The sequence below is a fragment of the Lampetra fluviatilis genome, chromosome 12, assembly GCF_964198595.1.
Source record: "Lampetra fluviatilis chromosome 12, kcLamFluv1.1, whole genome shotgun sequence".
NCBI classification, from domain to species: domain Eukaryota; kingdom Metazoa; phylum Chordata; class Hyperoartia; order Petromyzontiformes; family Petromyzontidae; genus Lampetra; species Lampetra fluviatilis.
In genome coordinates this window covers 13,264,592-13,285,137 of record NC_136286.1, presented here as the reverse complement: position 1 = coordinate 13,285,137, position 20,546 = coordinate 13,264,592, and the positions used below count along the sequence as shown (strand labels likewise).

Here is a 20,546-nt window from a genome sequence, read left to right as displayed (position 1 = left end):
CATTTCTTGAAAAAAACTGTGAACAAGTATATTATTATTGTGCCTAACAGAAAGTATCAATGTTGAATGAAGTAGAGTTGATTTTATATTCAAGATGTTGTATAGCCAAACAAAAATGTATTGTCACTCCCCCTTGAAACCTAAATCGTTGATATGCCAAAATTGATTGTGTAGTGCTCATATTTTTTCTTTTCCAAAGTGGCACTTTTGACATGGGGAAGACACCCAATAAGTAATGATTCATGCAGTGCCTGGGCTGAAACGATGAGCAAGATGGGTACAGATCAGTGCTTTTTGTTCCAAAATAGTTTCCAGCTTGGAAAAGCTCCTACATTTTGAAAGCCCTTGGTCATTAAATAATTTTTTTATATGTTTGTTAGCAACACATGACTTCAAATTGCATGTAATTATGTATTTGTTCTGCACACAGCCGATAGTCTGTACAGGTTAATGCAAGGAAGCATAGTTTTCTAAGCATTTAAAAAAATTAGATATTTCAAAAGCATGTAATCACCGCAGGATCTATTGCTTGATCTGCTATTTTTCCTTGCCGTAAGGCGTGCGACCGCCTCACGTGATGCACGATGCACACTAGCAGGTGCCAATTGATATATATTACAAGTTTCAAAATACATTCATTCCACGGCCACAAGGCATGCCTTGACGCTGGTGTTATGCAAGCAGCAAGTTCACCAACTGTTTGTCCTTTTAATTCGTTTTAAACCATTCTTTCCTGTGAGAACACTTACTGGGACGGTTAGGTTAATGAGCGGGATGCGCTCTCTGTCAACTATCTTGATTTGAAGCTTTCGTGACTGCCGAGTCCAAATTGTCGATGACATTATGATGTTCCAGCAGCATACAGACCATGCTTCAGGTAAGATAGGTGGGAAGCATTCTCTCGTTTAGTTAATGGTCAGTAACAGCAGCAATGACAGAATGGGGACAGTAATGTAAAAATTGGTTCTCATTAAAATGTGTGGATGTTTAGAGTGTAATATTAACATTGGCATAAAGTATCTTATCCTGCTACGACTTCAGTGGAGTGTGTATGTTTGCGCATGTCTGAGTGTTTGTGTAAATTGCACGATGTATACCTTTCAATGGGTAGTGCTTCGTGAACAAAGTGTGATGGCTTCTCAGTAAGTCAAGATAATGAATTCTGCAAGCGACAGGATATGTGCGATATTTTTTGGTAAGATTGTGTCGTGCATGGGGAATGCTCCGAGTACCCACGTGAAATATTCATGTTTGCCGCTGGATAGCAAACACGTTGCACATGCATATATGTTGGCGCCCTTGCACAACTGCATATGCATAGTGGCGAGCTAATTTTTTTTTAGTTTTTTTTTATCCTCCTCGTAAGTACAAGCGAGTGCAAAAAATGTTGAGAGAAAACCATGAAGCAAACAGGTTTTCATGTCTTTCGTGCATTGTTGGCCTGCAGCTCACGCTAAGCCAATACACTTTAATCTCGCATCATCAATGGCAATGGAATTTGGGTCTGCCGTTATGAGCCCGAGCCGTGAATCGAAACACGAGGGTTCTCGATTGAAGAAACGTGTCACGTCACAGACTTGTGTCAGAAAGGTAATGATGATAGTCTTCTGGGATGTGCAAAGACTGATAAGAATTGCTTTCCAGCAAAATCTATAGATTTGTCACCCAATGCTTCATGTTGTGCCTTGTTGAAAAACAAATTGAAGCGTGAGATTTATTATAAATACCATGGTCTGTTGGGAAAGAGTGGGGTTTCAGCACAGTAATTAATGCAACATTTGCCTAGCTTGGATGTGATGTTTGGAACATCCGCATGCAGTCTGCACCTATTCCCTTTTGAGATTCACAGCCAAGAAGCATATACAGTAAAACCTTGGATTGCGAGTAACTTGGTCTGCGAGTGTTTTGCAAGACGAGCAATTTTTAAAAATAAATATTAATTTGATAAACGAGCGAGGTCATGCAATACGAGTAGTACGTGTATACGCGTTGTCTGCCGAGCGTCACGTGATCACAACTGATATACAAGTGCTTTGGATTACAAACACGTTTCTGGAACGAATTATGCTCGCAATCCAAGGTTTTACTGTAATGTAATTGTTGTTCTGATGATGACACTGTTGCTTGACATGCTTATAGGCACGTTTTGTCATCTACCTAACAGAGGAGGCCAAATGTAGCTGATTACATTTATTTACATTTGACGTGGTTATAGCACTGTCACCCTCCTTTGGGGAAAAACAAAACCTTCATTTGATAATGTATCCATTGCCGCAGTGCCTGCAGCATCTTGTCACTCGGTCTTGGCATGGCGCTGAGATTCTCTGCAGTCGGTAATTGTTTTTACGTTTCTCTTCAGACCTGATGGTGGAGTTCATAGTAACGCACATGATGAAAGAATTCCCGATGGATCTCTACACGTAAGTTGCCAGTGTGTTTGTCCTCTGTGGCAGTTTTTGCATTGTCATAGTCATTGCCACTTTTGTATCGGGGTACCACGATGGCGAGATGTTAACTACATCGCCTGGTATACAGGAGATCGTGGGTTCGATCCCGACCCTGATGCCTGTATGATTGGAGTTTTCATGTTCTCCCCGTGGTCGCATGGATTTTTCTCGGGGTCATGCAGTTTTTATCTCCACATTTCGAATCAGCGTGCGTTTAGAGTATTTCACTGGATGAGTTGTATCTAAAGTAAATGTTTCTCAGTAAAATTAATCTGCGATGGATTCAAACGTGACATTCCACTCTTACAGAGCACAGCATTACCTGACTCGGTGGGTGATGATGTATTGTAATGGAGCACAGGAATTTAAGCAGTAATACACTTCCATTTTGCGTGACATTTGTCGTAAAGTCAGCTCACATGTGCACAGTGGTGCTGGCAATCTGCTGCACCCTGCCAGTTTCTGCCATCGCTCTAACACGCCAATTCCCCCCCCCCCCCCCCCCCCTTAGGCGCTGCGTTTCAATCTCGCACAAGCTCATCTGCTATCAGAAGAAGTGTCGCGTTCGTCTGCATTACACCTGGCAGGAGTTCTGGGCCGGTGAGTTTCAGCCAAATTCTTGCCTTGATGGTCAGTGACTATGTATGTGGAACTTCTTTCGCACCGTACGTAGCCAACCGTGCTAGTCGGAGGTGTGGGGGAAGGACGACACACTGAACACTAAAAGCAGTTCTAAAGAAAATTAGTTTTCAATCGAAAACTAACTGGGTGAGGAGGGGAGGGTGGGGAGGGGCTGGGTGGGGAGGGTGGGGGGTGGGAGGGGTGGGGCTGGGTGGGGAGGGGCTGGTCACCCCGTGATGCCCTTATAAAACTCAACGTTTAGCCTACTCACGCCAGCTTGTGCCCGCCCTCACAGTCGGACATATTTGCGGAATACACCACGCTGCCGTTGACCCTGGCCATTGACCAAGCAACCCAACGTTCCTACCAGCTCCCTCCGCAGGAATGTGTTTCTGACTTTTTTAGAAAAGCGATTGACAAGATGCTTGGGATACCCAGCAATGATTTGTTGTTGATCGATTTAAAATGTGGGAAAGAATTGGAAAGCCTGGATAAAAGTCACCTGTAATAATAATAATTACATTTATATAGTGCTTTTCATCCAGGATCTCAAAGGGGTCGTAAAATGGGATGACCCTCAAATTCCACGCAGAATTGCTCAGACCCTATTTGCTGTACTGCCTCATACAGCTGACTTCCATGTGGTGTCACACAGGATGGCTGATCTCTGTGCCAAACACATAGCATGAGTGACTTTCGCACATCGAGTACCTTCGTCCATTTTGCGATGTGTTTTTATGCAATAAATTTATTTAGCAGACGCTTGAGTTTGTAGGCATCGTTATATTGCTTTGTTTGTAATAAATAACCCCTTTGTACCATGTGGGGAAATTGCTACAATTAAGTATCGATCGTGAAAATCTCATCATTTCCGAGTTGTGACAAAACTAAGATTTTTGTAATGTCAACATTGATGGGAATTGATTGGCAATTCGGTATGTGACATTTTTCTAATTGCAAATTTGACTGCCCAATATAGATAAAACAGCCCCCCCCTCCCTTATGTCGACATGGCTCCCAGACACCAGTGTTGATGTAGCTTCTGATGTAAGAGCGTTCGACAGAGTGAACCTCCGTATTGGTAGTCCGAATGCATTTCCTGTGATCGATTTGAAACCGAAAGACATTACAATGCTACTTGAAGCTAGCACTGCACCAGATAGCCATAAGCTACATTTGTTTTGACATATACAGCCACTTATGTTTCACGTGTGTATAAATATAAACTTACACAGTATATATTAGTAATAATAATTTTTTTAATCCTCACTCGCAGAAGGTCATGCAATTTTCCCCAAGTGTCATCGGTTAATAGACCAGGGTAACTGGTACGCACCCCGATACACACACATATACACAAACTTGCAATAAATGAACCAAGCACACATGCATCATGTATAGTGCACAGTGGGGGAGATCATTTGAAATGTGATATTGCCCTTCGGCAAATCTGTACTGGTGGTAGCCTTGCATCTGAACACGCACGGTTGAATCGGTCGTTGAGTTGTAGTCACTATGAACGTTTTCAGACAACATGTACACAAGCCCCTGATAAACCATAAACACTGTTCCCATTTTGACTTTTTCCATGCAATGTGAAAATCCACGCCACTTTAATGAATGTATGCATGGCATGCTTACGTTTTGTAAACATGTCGAGAGGGCAACATATTTTTTCAATGGAGACATGGGGTAAATTCAAAACACTCAGGATGTGCAAAACATTCCATTTGCCCATTGATTGCAACCGCTGTAAGCTAATTAGCACATGACACTTGGTGGGCCAAAATTTTGGTATGCCACATTTTTTCAACCCATTTAGCTATTTGATCCTGAATGGCCTTTAAAAGGGAGGGCACACACATTCCTCGAATATATTTAGGGTGCTGCAGAGGGGACAAGGCACCGATTGATCTCTTCCGTCCTCTCCGCTCATCTGCATTTAGGTACCATGCACATTCAGGTCGCCACTGCCTCGGGCGATGAATATCATACCCTGTAAAGAAATGCTGTCAAGCATCCAAAGACAGCCTGCACGCAATGCCCCACCTGCCCTTTTTTTGATTAAAAAATGTCACCACATGACAAGCCTTGCCATCGGTTGTCATCTGTGTTAAATTGGTGGGGGCAAGTAATTTTGTAGCTCGCTTTGATGTTGTTTTAGATTTTCGTGGCAAAGCGAAGCATGTGTATTTTAATGTAGGTCGGTCACAAAGGCATTCCTTTGTCATGGGCGCTATTAACATTGCACTGCTTTGTATTATCGCTCATAATTAACGTTGTTTTCATTTGCACAAGCACGGTATGAAACATGAATATGTTATACACATCATTAATACTCAGATTGTATGATGAATGTTGACTGAGTTACGGTGTAGAAACACGTCATTTTTCCCCAAGGACACGGACACGTGCGCGTGTGCACGCGCGAGGTTTACGTTTGATGCGTCTGCTTAGTCAAAAGCTTCACAAGATGCCAGGAAGGACCATACAACGATATAATTATATTTTGCTGAATGGATGAATTTAATAATATAGCCAAGTGAAGTATGTCCTTTGTAATTGACTTCCCTTGCTGAATTGAGTGATGATGTGCATGTTTATGTTGTAATGCTCGGTGCTGTGTCCGTGCGTTTTTGTTTCTGGGACAGCGCTGATCAGCCTGCTCAAGTTCCTCCTGTCCAACGAGACGGCGCTGTTGAGCAAGCACAACATCTTCCCACTCGCCCTGCAGGTAGCGTACCTTGTCCAAACCTCCCCTGCTGCTTCCCTTCCTGTGCAAAGCCACATTCATGTCTGTATGTGTTCAACTTCTCTCGCACCGTACGTCGCCAACTGTGCTACTAATCGGAGGTGCGTGTTGAGGGAGACAGAGGAGTGTTGCGTGGGAATCTGGCACTTCATTGGGCAAGTATGCTGACATGTACCAGCTGGAAACATCGTGCCCTGTCCATGACAATGGAAACTAGCATCATAATCTTTAAACAGTTTATGGATTCATCAGCAACTTTGCTTCCCGAGATTTTGATAAAAGAGTAAACAGACTTGCAATCATTTTTTTAAAGTGCGATACAAATGTCTAAGGCCACTTCGGGCTTGAGAATACATGAGGACATTACTGATGCTTAGGCTGACAATACTTAACCGCCATCATGATTCACAAATCCTGTTGTATGACTGAAAATGAGTGAACCAATGTTTCTGACAATGGCCTTTGTTCAACCGCCCTTCTTCACTGCGATGAAGGACCATTGCCGGAAATTTTAGGTCGTGATGTGTTTATTTCATTTGTAGATCAATATAAAAAAAATGCCGATGGCAATAAAGTGTTTTCAGCGCATTGTCTTTACGCCATAGCCCAATTAGTCCCAGAAATGCTATTTAAAGTTGAACTATATGCATGCATTTGCTCAATTATTGACTCAAGTAGGACGAGTTTACACCAAGGGTACAATTCTGGTGGTAGTTTTTACAATTAATGTATTAATATAACACCTTTATGTTTTCTATGGCAGCTGCTCGTGTAGCGTATAAATATAACCACATAAACAATGGGCATGTTTATTTTCTAAACAGAAAAGGTTTCAGTTTGGTGTTTTAACATCTTAACACCTGTTTTGTTGCCAGAAAAAAGGGAAACACCTATTCTCAGAAAGAGGAAGTTAGTAATTTAATTTATGATATTTTCAGCCATTTAAAAAAAACCCATTTATGAATGTATTTCACCACGCTGGCCACTGTTGATGTCAGCCATGGCCTAAAATAGAATGCAGATTGCTGGGTACAGAGCACCAACCACTGCGCTTCACCACGCCACCACTCCGGTATACTCGGAGCAAAAAAAAAAGGAAGATCTTGAACCTGGACCTCAACAAAAGCAAGGAATCTATATAATGGGGCAACACAGGAAAATTAGCGACTTCCCAATGAGCGAGGCGTCAACTTGGCGCTTCGACAGAAAGGGTTTATTGCTGGAGTGGAGAGTACGTGGAGGGGAGGAACGTGAGTTGAGAGCGGAGAGGTAGGAGAGCACGTGGAGGGGAGTAGAGTGACACGAGAGCGGACGAGAGTGAATCGAGAGGGGAGAGGTAGGCAGGGCCGAGTGCATGAAGGACTTCGATGATGGCCAGTACATCTTGGAATTGATCCAAGATGGGGTTCAGAGCAAGTGTATGGGATTGGGTTTCGAGCGAGTATAAGGGATGGGATATTGGGGGGGGTGATGTGGTCTCAATTACAGGTGTGGGTGAGAAGTCTGGCAGTGGAGTTTTATCTTGTTATTTTAGTTACAATCTTGAAATCACGGTACATTTGAATAGTTTTTGAAAGTCACGTGCATTGCAGAGTGTCAGATTTAGCGAGGCACAAATCAAGAAACATGATGCTCTAAATTCACTGCAATCTCAAAGGGAACATGTCAGGCCCCAGAGAGAGCTTTCCTTAATAAATTAATTAGACTTTCACATCATCTAGTGCTCACGTTGTTGTCGGCTATCCTAATCAACGTTGAAGTGTAGGCGCATTAATAAAGATGCTGTCAGTCATCATCCACATTGTCCTGTAAATGCATTGTGAAACTTGGAGCAGTTGCTTAATATCTCCGTATGTTGTGGGAAAGGAGCCACTCTTGAGTGACAGCATGTGACGGAATGCCATGCTTGTGAAACTGGCCCCTTTTGCCATGGTCTACACTCAAATTGTCGATGCACTCTTTCATAAAAATTATTGTAAAAATTTAATCAGGTAATATATATGCTGTGTTTTAGTTTAGTATAAGCATGGCAAGATATATGCTTGGTATGACGTTAGAGACAGCAAGAGGAACAGGTGGATTAGAGAACCACGCAGGTTTAAAGACAACATTCTGACCGTTAGGCAGGACACATCAAAAGAAGCGATTTGAGGCAGGTTGTCAAAATTTATGATGACGTGGCAGCCAAGGCGGGGAACGCACCGAAAGGATGTCCAGTGAGGAGATAGAGTAATGAAATCCGCCCGTGAGCTGGGCGGATTTCATTACAGGACCATGAAAAGTGGCGGTGGCTTGGAGAGAGACCTTAATTCAGTCATGGATTGGCCATGGCTGAATATGATGAGAGCGATTTTAATACTGTGTTAGCCTTTTAGATTTTCCATTGTCCTTTGATGAGACTAGGGATGGGTGCTATAGCTGCTGCTGGTGGTGATGGTGGTACAATAGGGGCCACAGGTGGCGCATCGACCAGTCATCTCAGTCAGTCGACCCATGGCACCTGGGTCTGTCCCGTGACCTCCTCCCAGCGGGCGTTCGACACTTCACATGGCCTTAACGTGCACATAGCCTGGCACAAGCACCGTGGTGACGTTACCGCCACTTAGTGGCGGTATGGCGATTGTTGTTGTTGATGGTAGTGAAAAAATGGACTCGATATGAAGAAGACAGAGAGAGATGGCATTGAGCCATCACTAGTGCTGAGTGAATGGCAGTTCTATTTGAATGCGATTAGATATTGATTGCTCTGAAACAATGCCAGGTCAGGGTATACCCAACTGCAAAGGTTTTTTGCAAGCACTTAGTTTCTGATTGCTTTGAATTCTTTCCAGATGAGATTTAATCCAAGTATTGGGGATCTTCCATCTTGGGGGGGGGGGCTGATTATGTTTTAATTGCATCCTGGTAGACACACTTATAGAGTTGCATTGTGCAAAGTGCCGTGTTACATTAACTTTGACATTTTATGCACTAAATTGGCATGGGGATTGGGGGGGGGGGGGGTGCATGTGTTTCGGACGGCACCTGGCGTGACAACATTTGTGCCCAGAACAACATTTCTTACCCACAAACCAGGTGCAGCATCTTTGTACTGTGATGTCAGAGCTGGCTGCTATAAAACTGAATTGTTTGTGGTCCATCCCAATTTGAAAGAATTAGCCCCATTAAATTGCAGCCGTTGCCTACGAATGTTACTATTTTCCCTTAATTGGTGGGCTCTGGTTCCGTCGACACAGGAATCCGACCCTTCATCATTCATTGAAGTTATTGAATATGATTCACTATTATTTTATCAACGGTTTCACTTGGGGAACGTTATCAGTCCATTGCTTTCTCATGCGGATGTGCGTGTGCACGTATGGGAGCGGTGGCTTAGTGGATATCGCACTGTGCTATGAACTTGGCCACCCGAGTTCGATTCCTAGTCACAGTGAACATCATTGGTGAACGTCTGAATCTGTCCTGGGCCTCCACGAGGTTTACTTAGCCTGAAATTACCATCTGATGTGCAAATATCACCACTGGGGGGAAAACAGCGTCATCCTGGCATGGTACTGTCCACAGCACTTCCTCGTGTGCCTAAATAGGTGCTCCCTAACATCATTGTCCTCAACAGCCTATTGGGTACACAGATGATGTTTTCGTTGTTTTTGTATGCCCAGGTGGTGAACCTGTTCAACATGTTCATCACGTTCGGGGACACCTTCCTGCCGACCCCTGGCAGCTACGACGAGCTCTACTACGAGATCATCCGCATGCACCAGGTCTTCGACAACCTCTACTCCATGGGTACGATCTGCACTCATTCCTTGCAGGCCAATCCTGATCGTGGCACAATTGTGTGCTGAGTAGCGGCACACAAACGCAGATCGGGATGGCACGGGCCCGTGCTCGCAGAGATCGCAAAACACAACTTAGACTTTAACGTAAGTTATTTATGTAAAATTACAATGTGAATTATATACACGTTTCTGGGTGCCCAGCACAGAGATGGGATTCGATTGTATTTGAGCCGCAGGGTGTCGGAGACCACCTATCAAAATTTGGTTTAACGTACCAACTAAAGCTCAGTTGTATTATTTAGCATGCTTCGTTAGTCCACGATGCTCAAGTCGGTATTCGGTGCATGTCTGTATCTTTATGTGTGCGCATCTGTGTGTGACATCTCACAGATAATATCATTGATGGATTTCTGAACCCATCCTAGGTCTTTCCTTTGTCGACTCGGCCTTAGAATGAGAACCTGGTGTGGTGTGTGAACATCATCATTGGGGGAGACAGAGGCATGGTGTTAGCCATACCAGCTCTTTTCGCGTCGCTTATTGACTCGTAGGACGCTTTTCACAAAGTCCCAGTATGTCATAGGTGCTCGTTAACAGCACTTGCCCCAACAGTCTGTTAGAGCTTTATGGTCGATTTTTGTTTTGTGCGGTGAGGGATAGTTCAATTGGTCTATGCATTGCACCAAAATCACAGTGACATGAGAGCCATTTCTGGCCATGGATAATATATTATGCCCTAGTCCGCTCATTGATCAACTTTAACCCTAAATGATCAGTTGTGTTACTTAAATATCAGCATTGGGGAGACATTAAACTCAGCACGGCACAGCCATATCACCTGTGAGTGCTGTGCTGACCCTATTAGGTGGTCACTAATAGCAGTTAATCTGCCGAATCAGGATGGTTATTTTCTTACGCGCATGTATGTGTGTGTACGTATATACAGCACTGGCTACCTGCCTCTTGAATCACTCGGTCCTTGAATGCAATTATTTTACCGTATGATCTCGAGGTCATCTCTGCACCGTATGTGTAATAACACACGGGCCATAGTCTGGTGCTAGGATTTTGGTTCGGATGGGCAGAGTGTTAAAAGTAGTGTGGATTAATTTATTTATTTAGGTTTTAAATCTCCCCCACCACCTCACATCGTGGCGCATGTGATGTGCCGTGCTTGCGTCGGGCTTATTATAGCGCTGCCTGAGGTGCTCATTAAAAAGCAGGGTTCGTGTGTGAGACCAAGCAGTGAAACAGCTGCCTAGGAACCTGTAACTCCCAAGCCCAATGTTACACGTATTTGGCTGCTGTTCAGATTTTTTTTACTTTATTATTTCCGGTGCAGTATTTACTTATTAGTGTCTGCACACACACACAATGTTATTTCTTTGCACGTATAAAATCAATCAATAGAAGCCTTTGTGCTTTGAAATATTTTGTTCTTCTTTACATTTACAAATGAAAAATTTGTCTGGCCATTAAATGTACCATTATAATAAAAACAAAACATAACAAAATAAACATAACAAAACATAACACTAGTTTTCTGGGAATAGTTATTATTTAGATTGATTGTAACAGCTTACATCAAGGGTATACGAACTGCCACATATTTCTTTGTGTTCCGAACGTGTGGGTTATTCTCACATGGAGAGCTTTGTTATCTAGTTGTGTGAATAGAGTCGATGAGTCCTCCTTCTTGAACAACGTGAAAAGTGCAGCTCCTCTTCACCGGCAGTCGTCAACCTTTGAACCTTTGGTGGATATTCCACATTCACATGGCAGGCACCCATCGCTGCATATGCCAACTGTTAACATGGCAAACGATGAACAGAATTGCTCTAATTAAATTCCTGCTTTTAGTACAGCATGCAGACATATGTCAAGTAGCAGCGTTTGGTGGAGTCAACGCTGTAAAATATTCACCAGGAAGGTCCATAAGACGGTGGACTTAAAATTATGATGACGTTATTAGCTTTATTTAATTATTACATGCAGTCTTCCTCGATAGCTTCATGAGTTACTGGAAAATTATATCCTTATCAATATATCCTTGAATATAAATGAAATATAGTTTTTTCATAGATGCATCACATACTCATATTGGTATACATAGTACTGTTAATATTTATGTATGCTGAAAATATGGTTAATACTTAAGTATACTTATCCGTAGTTGTATACCGTATAGTCTTACAAAGGGCCTTCAATGTAAAATTAATACATCATGTATTTGTAAACTTTTAGGCAATTGATATAATACAAGGTAAACAGCAATACCACTTGATAGGAGAGGGCTTGCAGGCTGGAGTGTGCGTGATCCTGTATAAACATATACATATATATACAACTGCATAACAATAAGTATGAAGCAATATTGCATCTATTGTACCTTGATGGTGCATTGCAATGGGTTGTGTGTGTTGTTTGTGTTCTCAGTGTTGAGGCACTCTACAAACAATGGGCAATGGAAAGAACCTGCCAGCAAAGTAATACAAGCCCTGGTGAACATCAGGTGAATGTTCACATTGTTTGAAATGAAATGTCTTCTCTGTCATCTCTCTGAACCTCTCACAGATCATATGTCGGCGTGGTTTTCCTTTGTTCCAGTTTTTTTTCTGTGTGTGTGCATACTCACAATTTTTAAGGGTTTTTCCCCCCTGTACTGTCCTATACACTGGTGGGGCAAGTGCCATTAGTGGTCACTTATTTGGGCTGGTGTAACACATCTTGCAGTGGTACAATCAGCATCATGCCTAGCCTCCTTTTGTGCTCCTTGGTACTGATGTTTTGACACATCACGTTAGGTACTAATTTTAAACCGAGTTGATCTCCGGGAGGTCTTAACCAGGTTAAAGATTTCCATTTGTCACTGGTATTGCACAATATACAGCTACTTGCAAGTGTACTGCAACCGTAACGTAACGAATGTCTCGGCACAGAATGACCTGGAATTGGAACTCATTGAGCTGAATTTAAATTGCTCTTACACCCATGACATCCTTCCCAAATCCACATGTATGAAAAAAAAGTTTTGGGTCAAAACAACATATCTCCAAAGAAGATACTTTTTTTCCTTGAAAATTTCTTTGTAAAAAAAGGCAGAGCTCGAAAACCAATTCAGTTCAATCTGAAGAGGCCTATTCTCTGAGCTAAGTAATCTCAGTTCTATTCTCCACTACTACCAACAAATCATGCGGTACTCTGAGGTAAGGGTCGTGATTTGTTCCCTGATCTCCAGAGACAGTGAATTACTTTTCAGTACGTAGAGATAGGCATTCGTGATGAAACGATGCAATAGTCCATTATTATTAGCTAGTCAGCTAGCGTATCTAGCTGGGTGGTAATGTGGTTGGAGCACTTGACTCGCAGTCAGAGGACTGCTAGCTCAAATCCCGGGGGTTGTTAAATTGAGTTGTACTTTGTGGGACACCCGAGAGCCATCATCCGTGGAAATGCAGAATTGTTACCACTGTCTCAAAGGCACCGAAATAGAGGAGCAATAACGCATTGCCGAAATGAGCAAAGAATCACTGAGCCAGTTAAAAACTTTGCTGTTTAAATCGAAGTATGCGGTAGCTTAAAATAGGGTTGGTTAAAGCTGCATATCAAAGGTAAACTTTTCACAGTACATTTTTTTTCTTTTTGTAACAACGATTACACGTACAGCCAAGCCAATACCCTCTGCTACTGATAAAATTCACCATCAAGGAGAAAAAATTTAGGCTGCTGCATGGCCTGAATCATTGTAAGTTCACGTAGCGTTTATTAGTTGACACTGGAACAATAATACAACTTATCTCGGTGAAATTATTCCGTGCTAGCAAGACACTGAGTGTAGGGAAAGAGGGAAAAGGTGGCTAAAGCTTGTGGCCTTGGATAATGGCATTAAAAGTCACTCGATCCCTGAATGGCAATCCGTAAGATGCGTGCAAGCATCATTGTCGACCTCGCGTGTGTTCCGCCCTGGACCATGTGGGCATGAATCATTGTGGTGGGTATTGTACGGCAATGTTGATGAGACTTCAGGATGTTCTGCGTGAGATTGACACGCTCTCTTTTTCGCTTCGTTCTTTTTAGTGGCCTCTCACTGCCGCCGCAGCTTTGAAAGCAGAGTATTTCACACGTTTACATAACGGTGCAAAGTTCACACGAAGGCACGCATGTATGTTACGCCATTTTGAATTGTAATGAGTTCTCAATATGTGTCTTGCAATTTGTCTATTTCAGAGCCATCGTCAATCACTTCAGCCCGAAAATTGAGTCATTTGCTGCTGTGAACCACATTTCCCAGCTCTCTGAGGAACAGGTAGGGATTGTGTCTCTCCGTACCTCTCCTCCTAACTTCACCGTTATTTGTTAAAGCTACCTCTCTCTCCCACTTGCCCCACAATTCCCCGTGGCTTCGGCCTCATCCCTTCCCTGTTTATTCCAACTCATTTTTTCCGCCTCGAAGATAAACACCTAGATAATCACGTTGCTCAGCTCAGAATTAGAAGATGACAAGTCAAAATTATGGTTGGAACACAAACTCGGTCATTCCTCCCTAGAGATTCATTAAAATTACGACATCATATATATATGGAATTTTCACAACTGGCTGAGGACCATCAACGAAAAATGAACGATCAGGGAACAAATCACGATCCTTGCGCATGTGTTAATGGAGTCTTTGTCACAGGCATGGGTAAATATATAACTTTAGAAGGAACACACATAATTTAGTAAAGACTGCATTCTGCGTTAATTGCCAACAGTGCATTTACAGTTCCTATTTTTCAGCGTTTCAGAGTAAATATTTTTTTTATTTTTAGTGACATTTTTATACCACCTTACCTCTATTCATCTTCCTGTTTTGTGACCTCCTTCGCCTAGCACTCAATAACTGCACCCTCCTTTGCTTGTTACAGCACAGTGATTGATGTACAACGCACTGCCCTTAATCCTCATCCAATAGTTAATTTTAGCAGGGGCTGTGTTATTTTTATCTGCGGCCCAATAATATATTTTAGAGTTGTAAATTAATGGTGGAATTTGCTTTGGTTACGGATGAGTTTCTTTTCATTCATCTGAAGAAGTTAAAAAAATCAGAGATATTTTAGGAATGTTGGTATTACAAAATTGTCTACATGTAAAAGCCTTAGGAGGATGAATTGACATGTAACACTTCATAACAATTCATTAAAGATCATCCTTTAGAAGTGAGGCCATAATTTAATCCCCTTTTATTCTCTTTTATAGTATCTGTTCTAACCACTTTATGAGTTGAGTAGTTAATGATTTATTATTTCCTCACGGCACACATTTTCACAAGCTGAGAGGTCCAATTTTAACAAATTAAAGTTATTTATTTTGTGAAGGACTTTTTTTGGGATATATATAAATACGTGCTGCACACCCGAATAAAGCGAGAGAAAATGTTCTTTTCTTATAACAGGAATGTTTCAGAAGTGATGCAGGCTATGTACGTACGCTAAACGTATTTTGCGCTGTACGTAGCCGACCGTGCTAATCGGAGGTTATTAATGGGCAGTGGCAAAATAATGCAGTGAGAGAGACCGAAATAGTGGAAGGGCCATACAGCTATGGGTGTTTGTTTCACATATGGTGGGCCTTGTGACCCACTGTACACCAGCCATTGATATTAATTCTGCAATGTGCAGTTGTGGTGGTCAGAGGGAGACCTCTCAGGAAGCAAAAACAGTTGAAAATCAAGTGCAGGTGACTGGATTCGTACGCACCCGACACTGACCAGGATGCCTTCCGCTTGTGTCGCAAGTGTAGTTTGAGGATATATCCGGCTCACTGACGTATCACAACTCGTCATGATGATTGGCTCTGCCGGTCCTGGTCTATAGCCAATGGGGGGAAGCCTAGGGGCGTGGCCCTGACGTAATGGAAAGGTGACAGCTGTAAATAGAGGATTGGTTCTGCTGGCTTTGGCCACAGCCAATGGGGAGATGAGTCAGGAGCGTGGTCGCGGGAACTTATGAGGGAGCCTGGACCATTCCATGGAGGCTAACCAGGATTGGTGGAAACGTACCACGTGACCCGGGTATTAAATAGGGGTGGAGACGAACGACACGTGGTCAGAACGGGAACGAACAGAGGAGGGGGGCCACGCGGGAGCGGGGCTCCGGGTTGCCACGTGGCGGTGCGTCTCTATCTGTCCCTCTCACGCTGCCTGTCAGCAGCGTGAAGGAAAGCTGTAATACAAGTTGAATAAAAGACGGATTCCAGAAGTCGCCTCAACGACCTTTATTACACAAGCAACAGTGAGCATAGCGCGCGTATATAACACAGTCATGTTCCAGCCATTTAAATGTAAAGGCTGCAGGCCACAATGATGCAGGTGATAGTAAGTTGTAATAAGTCAAAGGCATTGCGAGGGAATTGTGCGTCACACAAATGATGCGGCATATTTATATCCCCTCTGTGATTTGTGTGGGTGGGGGGGGGACGTGAGGAATTGCAACAGCCCCAGGGTTTCAGCATTACCTGCCTCTTGTCACAGCATGAAGAGTATATGCAGCGAATCGATTCATGTTCTATTCATCACTGCTTGCAACTGGGCCATACCTGTTTGTTTTGATAAATAACTATCTGCTAATTTCCCAGGGCACCAAAACCGTAACTGTTATTTTGAGCATCAATAACATTTTGGCATTTTTTGGGGCCGGGGGGGGGCAGTATATTAACATGGTTTGAAAGTACCTTACATAATTAAATTCGTTCCATCTTCATTAACAAACTCCACATTTTATTTTTTTCTACAATATCACAAAATACCGAGGCACAGAAGAGAATATGTGATTTAAAACCAGATCTTACAGTGCAGCTCGGTGCACTTATATTAGGATGAGTTGGTCTGGGGATGACGTTTCACTGAAACTTGTGGCAATGTGCTGAAGCTGATCCTCCATAGCTCAAATTGAGTCACCATCACTGTTATGAAAGTGCATTTCGTGAACAAATGCTCCAGATTTAACCTGAATGCTGAATTTGACCTCGAGGACACTTTTATTATAAATGTCCCCTCCAATGTGCTTTGATAATAATGTAATAAGATCTCCAGCACCTATTCTTTTTGTCAGACGTGATACTACGAGACTGACATTGGCCTCTTCACCCATTGGCCACAACATTCATCTGATATCTCTTCACCCATTGGCCACTGCATTCGTCTTGATATCTCTTCACCCATTGGCCACTGCATTCGTCATGATATCTCTTCACCCATTGGCCACTGCATTCGTCATGATATCTCTTCACCCATTGGCCACTGCATTAATCTGATATCTCTTCACCCATTGGCCACTTCATTCAGCCGTTATCAAATTACAACAATAACTCAATTGGTGGTGGTGTATTTTACAGCTATAAACATTCCACTGTTATTTAAATAACAAAACAATAGATTTGTATATTTATTCTGTGAGATTTCACGGGTGGCAAGGACGTTTGTTTACTTCAACGGCTGAGATCCCTTATTCAGGCGCACTTGACTGTAATGGCAAGTGTTGTTCTCGCTCACGAGCACACTCGCACGCCCACATGGCAAGGCATGTGCACACGAGCGTAGATGTCTGCACAGTCAGACCTAATGTGTCAAGAGCGTCAGCTACCACCACAGCTTTGTTCTACAAGGACTAAAGGTCGCATGTGATCTCTGCATAATTTGTCTCTCCTGTCTGCTTGAACACCATTGGAGGGGATGGGTACATTATTGGCCACTTATTTGTTTCTAATAATGTCACCATACTTGGCTGTTTAACCTGTTCACTGCCTAATGGCCTCGCCTAAGAATAGAGTTAAACGTTAGGAATTTATCCTATCAAGGGCTTGTTTATCATGTTATTGATTCTAGTCTGCTAATTGAGCACTTGCCTGTTTAATTTGCTTACGCTATTAATGCACCCTATGAATAGATATGAAGGCCAGATGCCATAAACAGCAAGTAATGCGACTATTCATTTGCACGCTGAACTGACAATAGACTTTAGTGCCTACATTAACCCTGGTTTACATAGGTAGCCATCAAGACGCTCCAACTCATTCATACAAAAGTGCATCGATCAGGCGTGCTGCTAATGATGATCTGTTTGATTTTTGGCAGTCCTGGGGCACATACTGAGGTTTAGCAGTCAACAGCTGGAGTGTGTCAATGGCTTCTACAAAAAAAATGCTTTTTAATTTATATTTAACTTTCATTGCTGTTGTGATGTCAAGCAGGAGAAAACATAGTCAAGGTGTTCTTGGTTCTTTCGGTAAAGTCACGTAGAAGGGAAATAATAAAAATAAAACATAATAAAATAGTTCTGACTTTACCGAAAGAACCAAGAAGATGAATCCCTGCAGTCACGAAGTGCCCGGCCAATCAGCCACGCATCCTTTCAATGCATCCAGTCAGCCAGGCAGGCGCTTGCCACAGGCTGCGGTCAGTAGTGTTTTGTTGGAATTTCTTAAAGAGGTTCATTACATTCGTGTTGTCGGATCAGCACGTCATGCCACTAGCTGTTTGTGAGTAGCTGGGGCTGCAGAGCCGCCTAGAGGGTTGTACTCAACTCCTTCAGTTTGCAATTCGATTCACAACTGAGTAAATTTGACTCTGTGCTCAAGGGTTTTAATGCTGCCACCTTGCCAGCAGAGTAATATTCTAGGCGTTATCAAAGCACACTACCTGCCTGTAAATGAATGCTCTGGGAAATGCAATGTGCTTATCATTGTATAAAAACAATACACTGCATGAGACCGGTATATAATCTGTTCATGGTTCCATAATCTAAGTACCACATTGTGGGACATCAGAAAGGTCATCCTGTGGATAGACTGGTCCCAGTCGCAGGAAAGTGAAGTTCCCACCTCTTACTGAGGACTGCCAATGGAGATGAGCGCCTGCTAATTTGTTATTGTGGGCAGGGAGACACTCAGTTTGAGTGATGTCAAGCTAAGTGAGGCCAGGAACATTAGTTTGTAAAGTCACAAACTGTGTTCCAGTGCAATGGCAAAATTAATGTTACCTGACACTAATGTAGACATGAATATTCATTTGCTTTTCAATTATGCATATAGTTAAACAATGATATACCCACTCTTATAGACCCGAATACATTTAAGTTCAGTACTATTTGGGATGACGTGTTTTGAACTACTGAAAGGATATGTGAGAGGCTAGTCAAGTGGCAGTACATCATTAGATTACAATTTTTACAAAATCTAATTTGTAAGTTCCAAAAATGTACGTGGATTTTTAAAATAAATTTCCCTGCTTAAGGGTCCCACGAACTAATCTTTTTCTACACGTCTCTAGAATATTCTATCTCGAGCATACATTTTTTTTGGCATAATTCTCTACTTTTGTAACTTTTTAGAAACCACAATTTGCACTCCCATGTGGGTGACGTGCTTGTGCATCAGCTGTGCATCATCGCGACACTTAGCGATGATGCACTTCTCTCACTCAACGTCTTTCTGGCTGTGTCTCTTGCTTCTCTCACTTGCGTTATCTCCATGTTGTGCTCCCTGCTTCTCTCACTGAACACATCAGAATCAGAACATTTATTTCGACTGGAGGATTCCGATGAGCTATAAAGCCCTTTTTCACAGATATCCAGTAGGGGCAGGTCAGAACGTTACAACAACAAACAATACAAAAACACGATAGGAGTGCAAAGTATTTTAAAGTAAATAAATCGCTTAAAAATAGACAAATAAAACGTAACTTTTTCTGTTACCAGGTAAAACTTATTTTTCGGAAGCGAACTGGCCGCAAATGATAGCTCAACAAAGTGGTTTATCACGTGGACATTTATAGCAACAAAATAATCGATGCCTCTGTGTCGCTCCACACACCCACTCAGTGCATATCTGTCTCCACTTGTCTCTCTCGATCTGGCCCAGTACTCAGTAGTGTTGCGACACCCTGCGTACCCCGGGGTGGGTTGGTCCAGTCTTCCACTAGCCACCGTCGCAAGAGCTCGGCGTGCAGCGTAGCCCGGCGTGTGTAGGACACGCTGGAAGGGAGGCTGTCTCTCCCGTAGGCTATCGGGTAAAGGGGCCGTATCCCTTCATGTTAGAGTAGTGTTTAGCAGAGCAGTGTTTAACAGAGCAGTGTTTAACAGAGCAGTGTTTAACAGAGTGTAAAGAATTGTTATAATAAACTCGTTGCCTCCAGCCGACGTCTCCGTGTGGTTAGTTGCAGGACACAACAATATTAACGTGACCGTGATGATGCATTATTAGTGGGCATTGGGCCACGTGCAGTATGGAGTGAGAGAAGCAGAGAGAGACGTAGCACGGATATGTTCTCTATTGAGACAGAAGTAGCCACACCACGGGAGAGGAACGTAGTGTGAGAGTATCTCTGAAAAGAGAGGTATGCAGCATTCACAATGCAAGATTTCACTGGGGCCAATGGTATTTAAAAAGTTACTTACCTTCGTTAAATATTGATGTTAGGGGTTGTCTGGTATTGAGATGTGTTGAGACATTCTATTTGGGTACAAAAGGGACAGAAACTGTGGGTTGGAGTGTTCTTTCTCTGTCTATTTATCTTTTAAACACAGAATAGTCTTAAGGACAATGTATATTCATCTATGTATTAGCACGTCATCTTGATACTCTTAAACTTAACGGCATTTGAGTATATATCAGAAAGGGCTCATCTAGGAGATGTATGGTTAGCATGTTGAACTAGAGGAACAATATTTTATTCCCTCAATTGCACTGCAATGTTGCAAAACTCTGTTAAATATCTGCTGTTGTGTGGACAAAGATCTTAAGACGTGAAGACATTTGATGCCCTCAGAGATCATTACTGCAAATTGCAAACTGTCTTGTTCAAGTCTCAATTTTTTAAAACAAATATTCACATGCTCATTTCAATTCAGCAAACAGAAAGTTTAAGCGTTCACATGCTCAAATATAGCTTCGTGCGGTGCTCATTTG

At 42.6% G+C, this 20,546-nt stretch overlaps 1 protein-coding gene across 1 annotated transcript in view; it reads left to right on the top strand.

Annotated features, from left to right (window-relative positions):
* Positions 1–20,546, top strand: part of ARMH3 (armadillo like helical domain containing 3) — an 89,168-nt gene that overhangs the window by 56,673 nt on the left and 11,949 nt on the right. The window contains exons 20-25 of the mRNA XM_078861681.1: positions 2,360–2,420; positions 2,959–3,047; positions 5,720–5,802; positions 9,483–9,609; positions 12,039–12,114; positions 13,830–13,908. Of these exons, the coding sequence (XP_078717807.1) occupies positions 2,360–2,420; positions 2,959–3,047; positions 5,720–5,802; positions 9,483–9,609; positions 12,039–12,114; positions 13,830–13,908 (515 nt within the window). The remainder of the gene's footprint in view (positions 1–2,359; positions 2,421–2,958; positions 3,048–5,719; positions 5,803–9,482; positions 9,610–12,038; positions 12,115–13,829; positions 13,909–20,546) is intronic.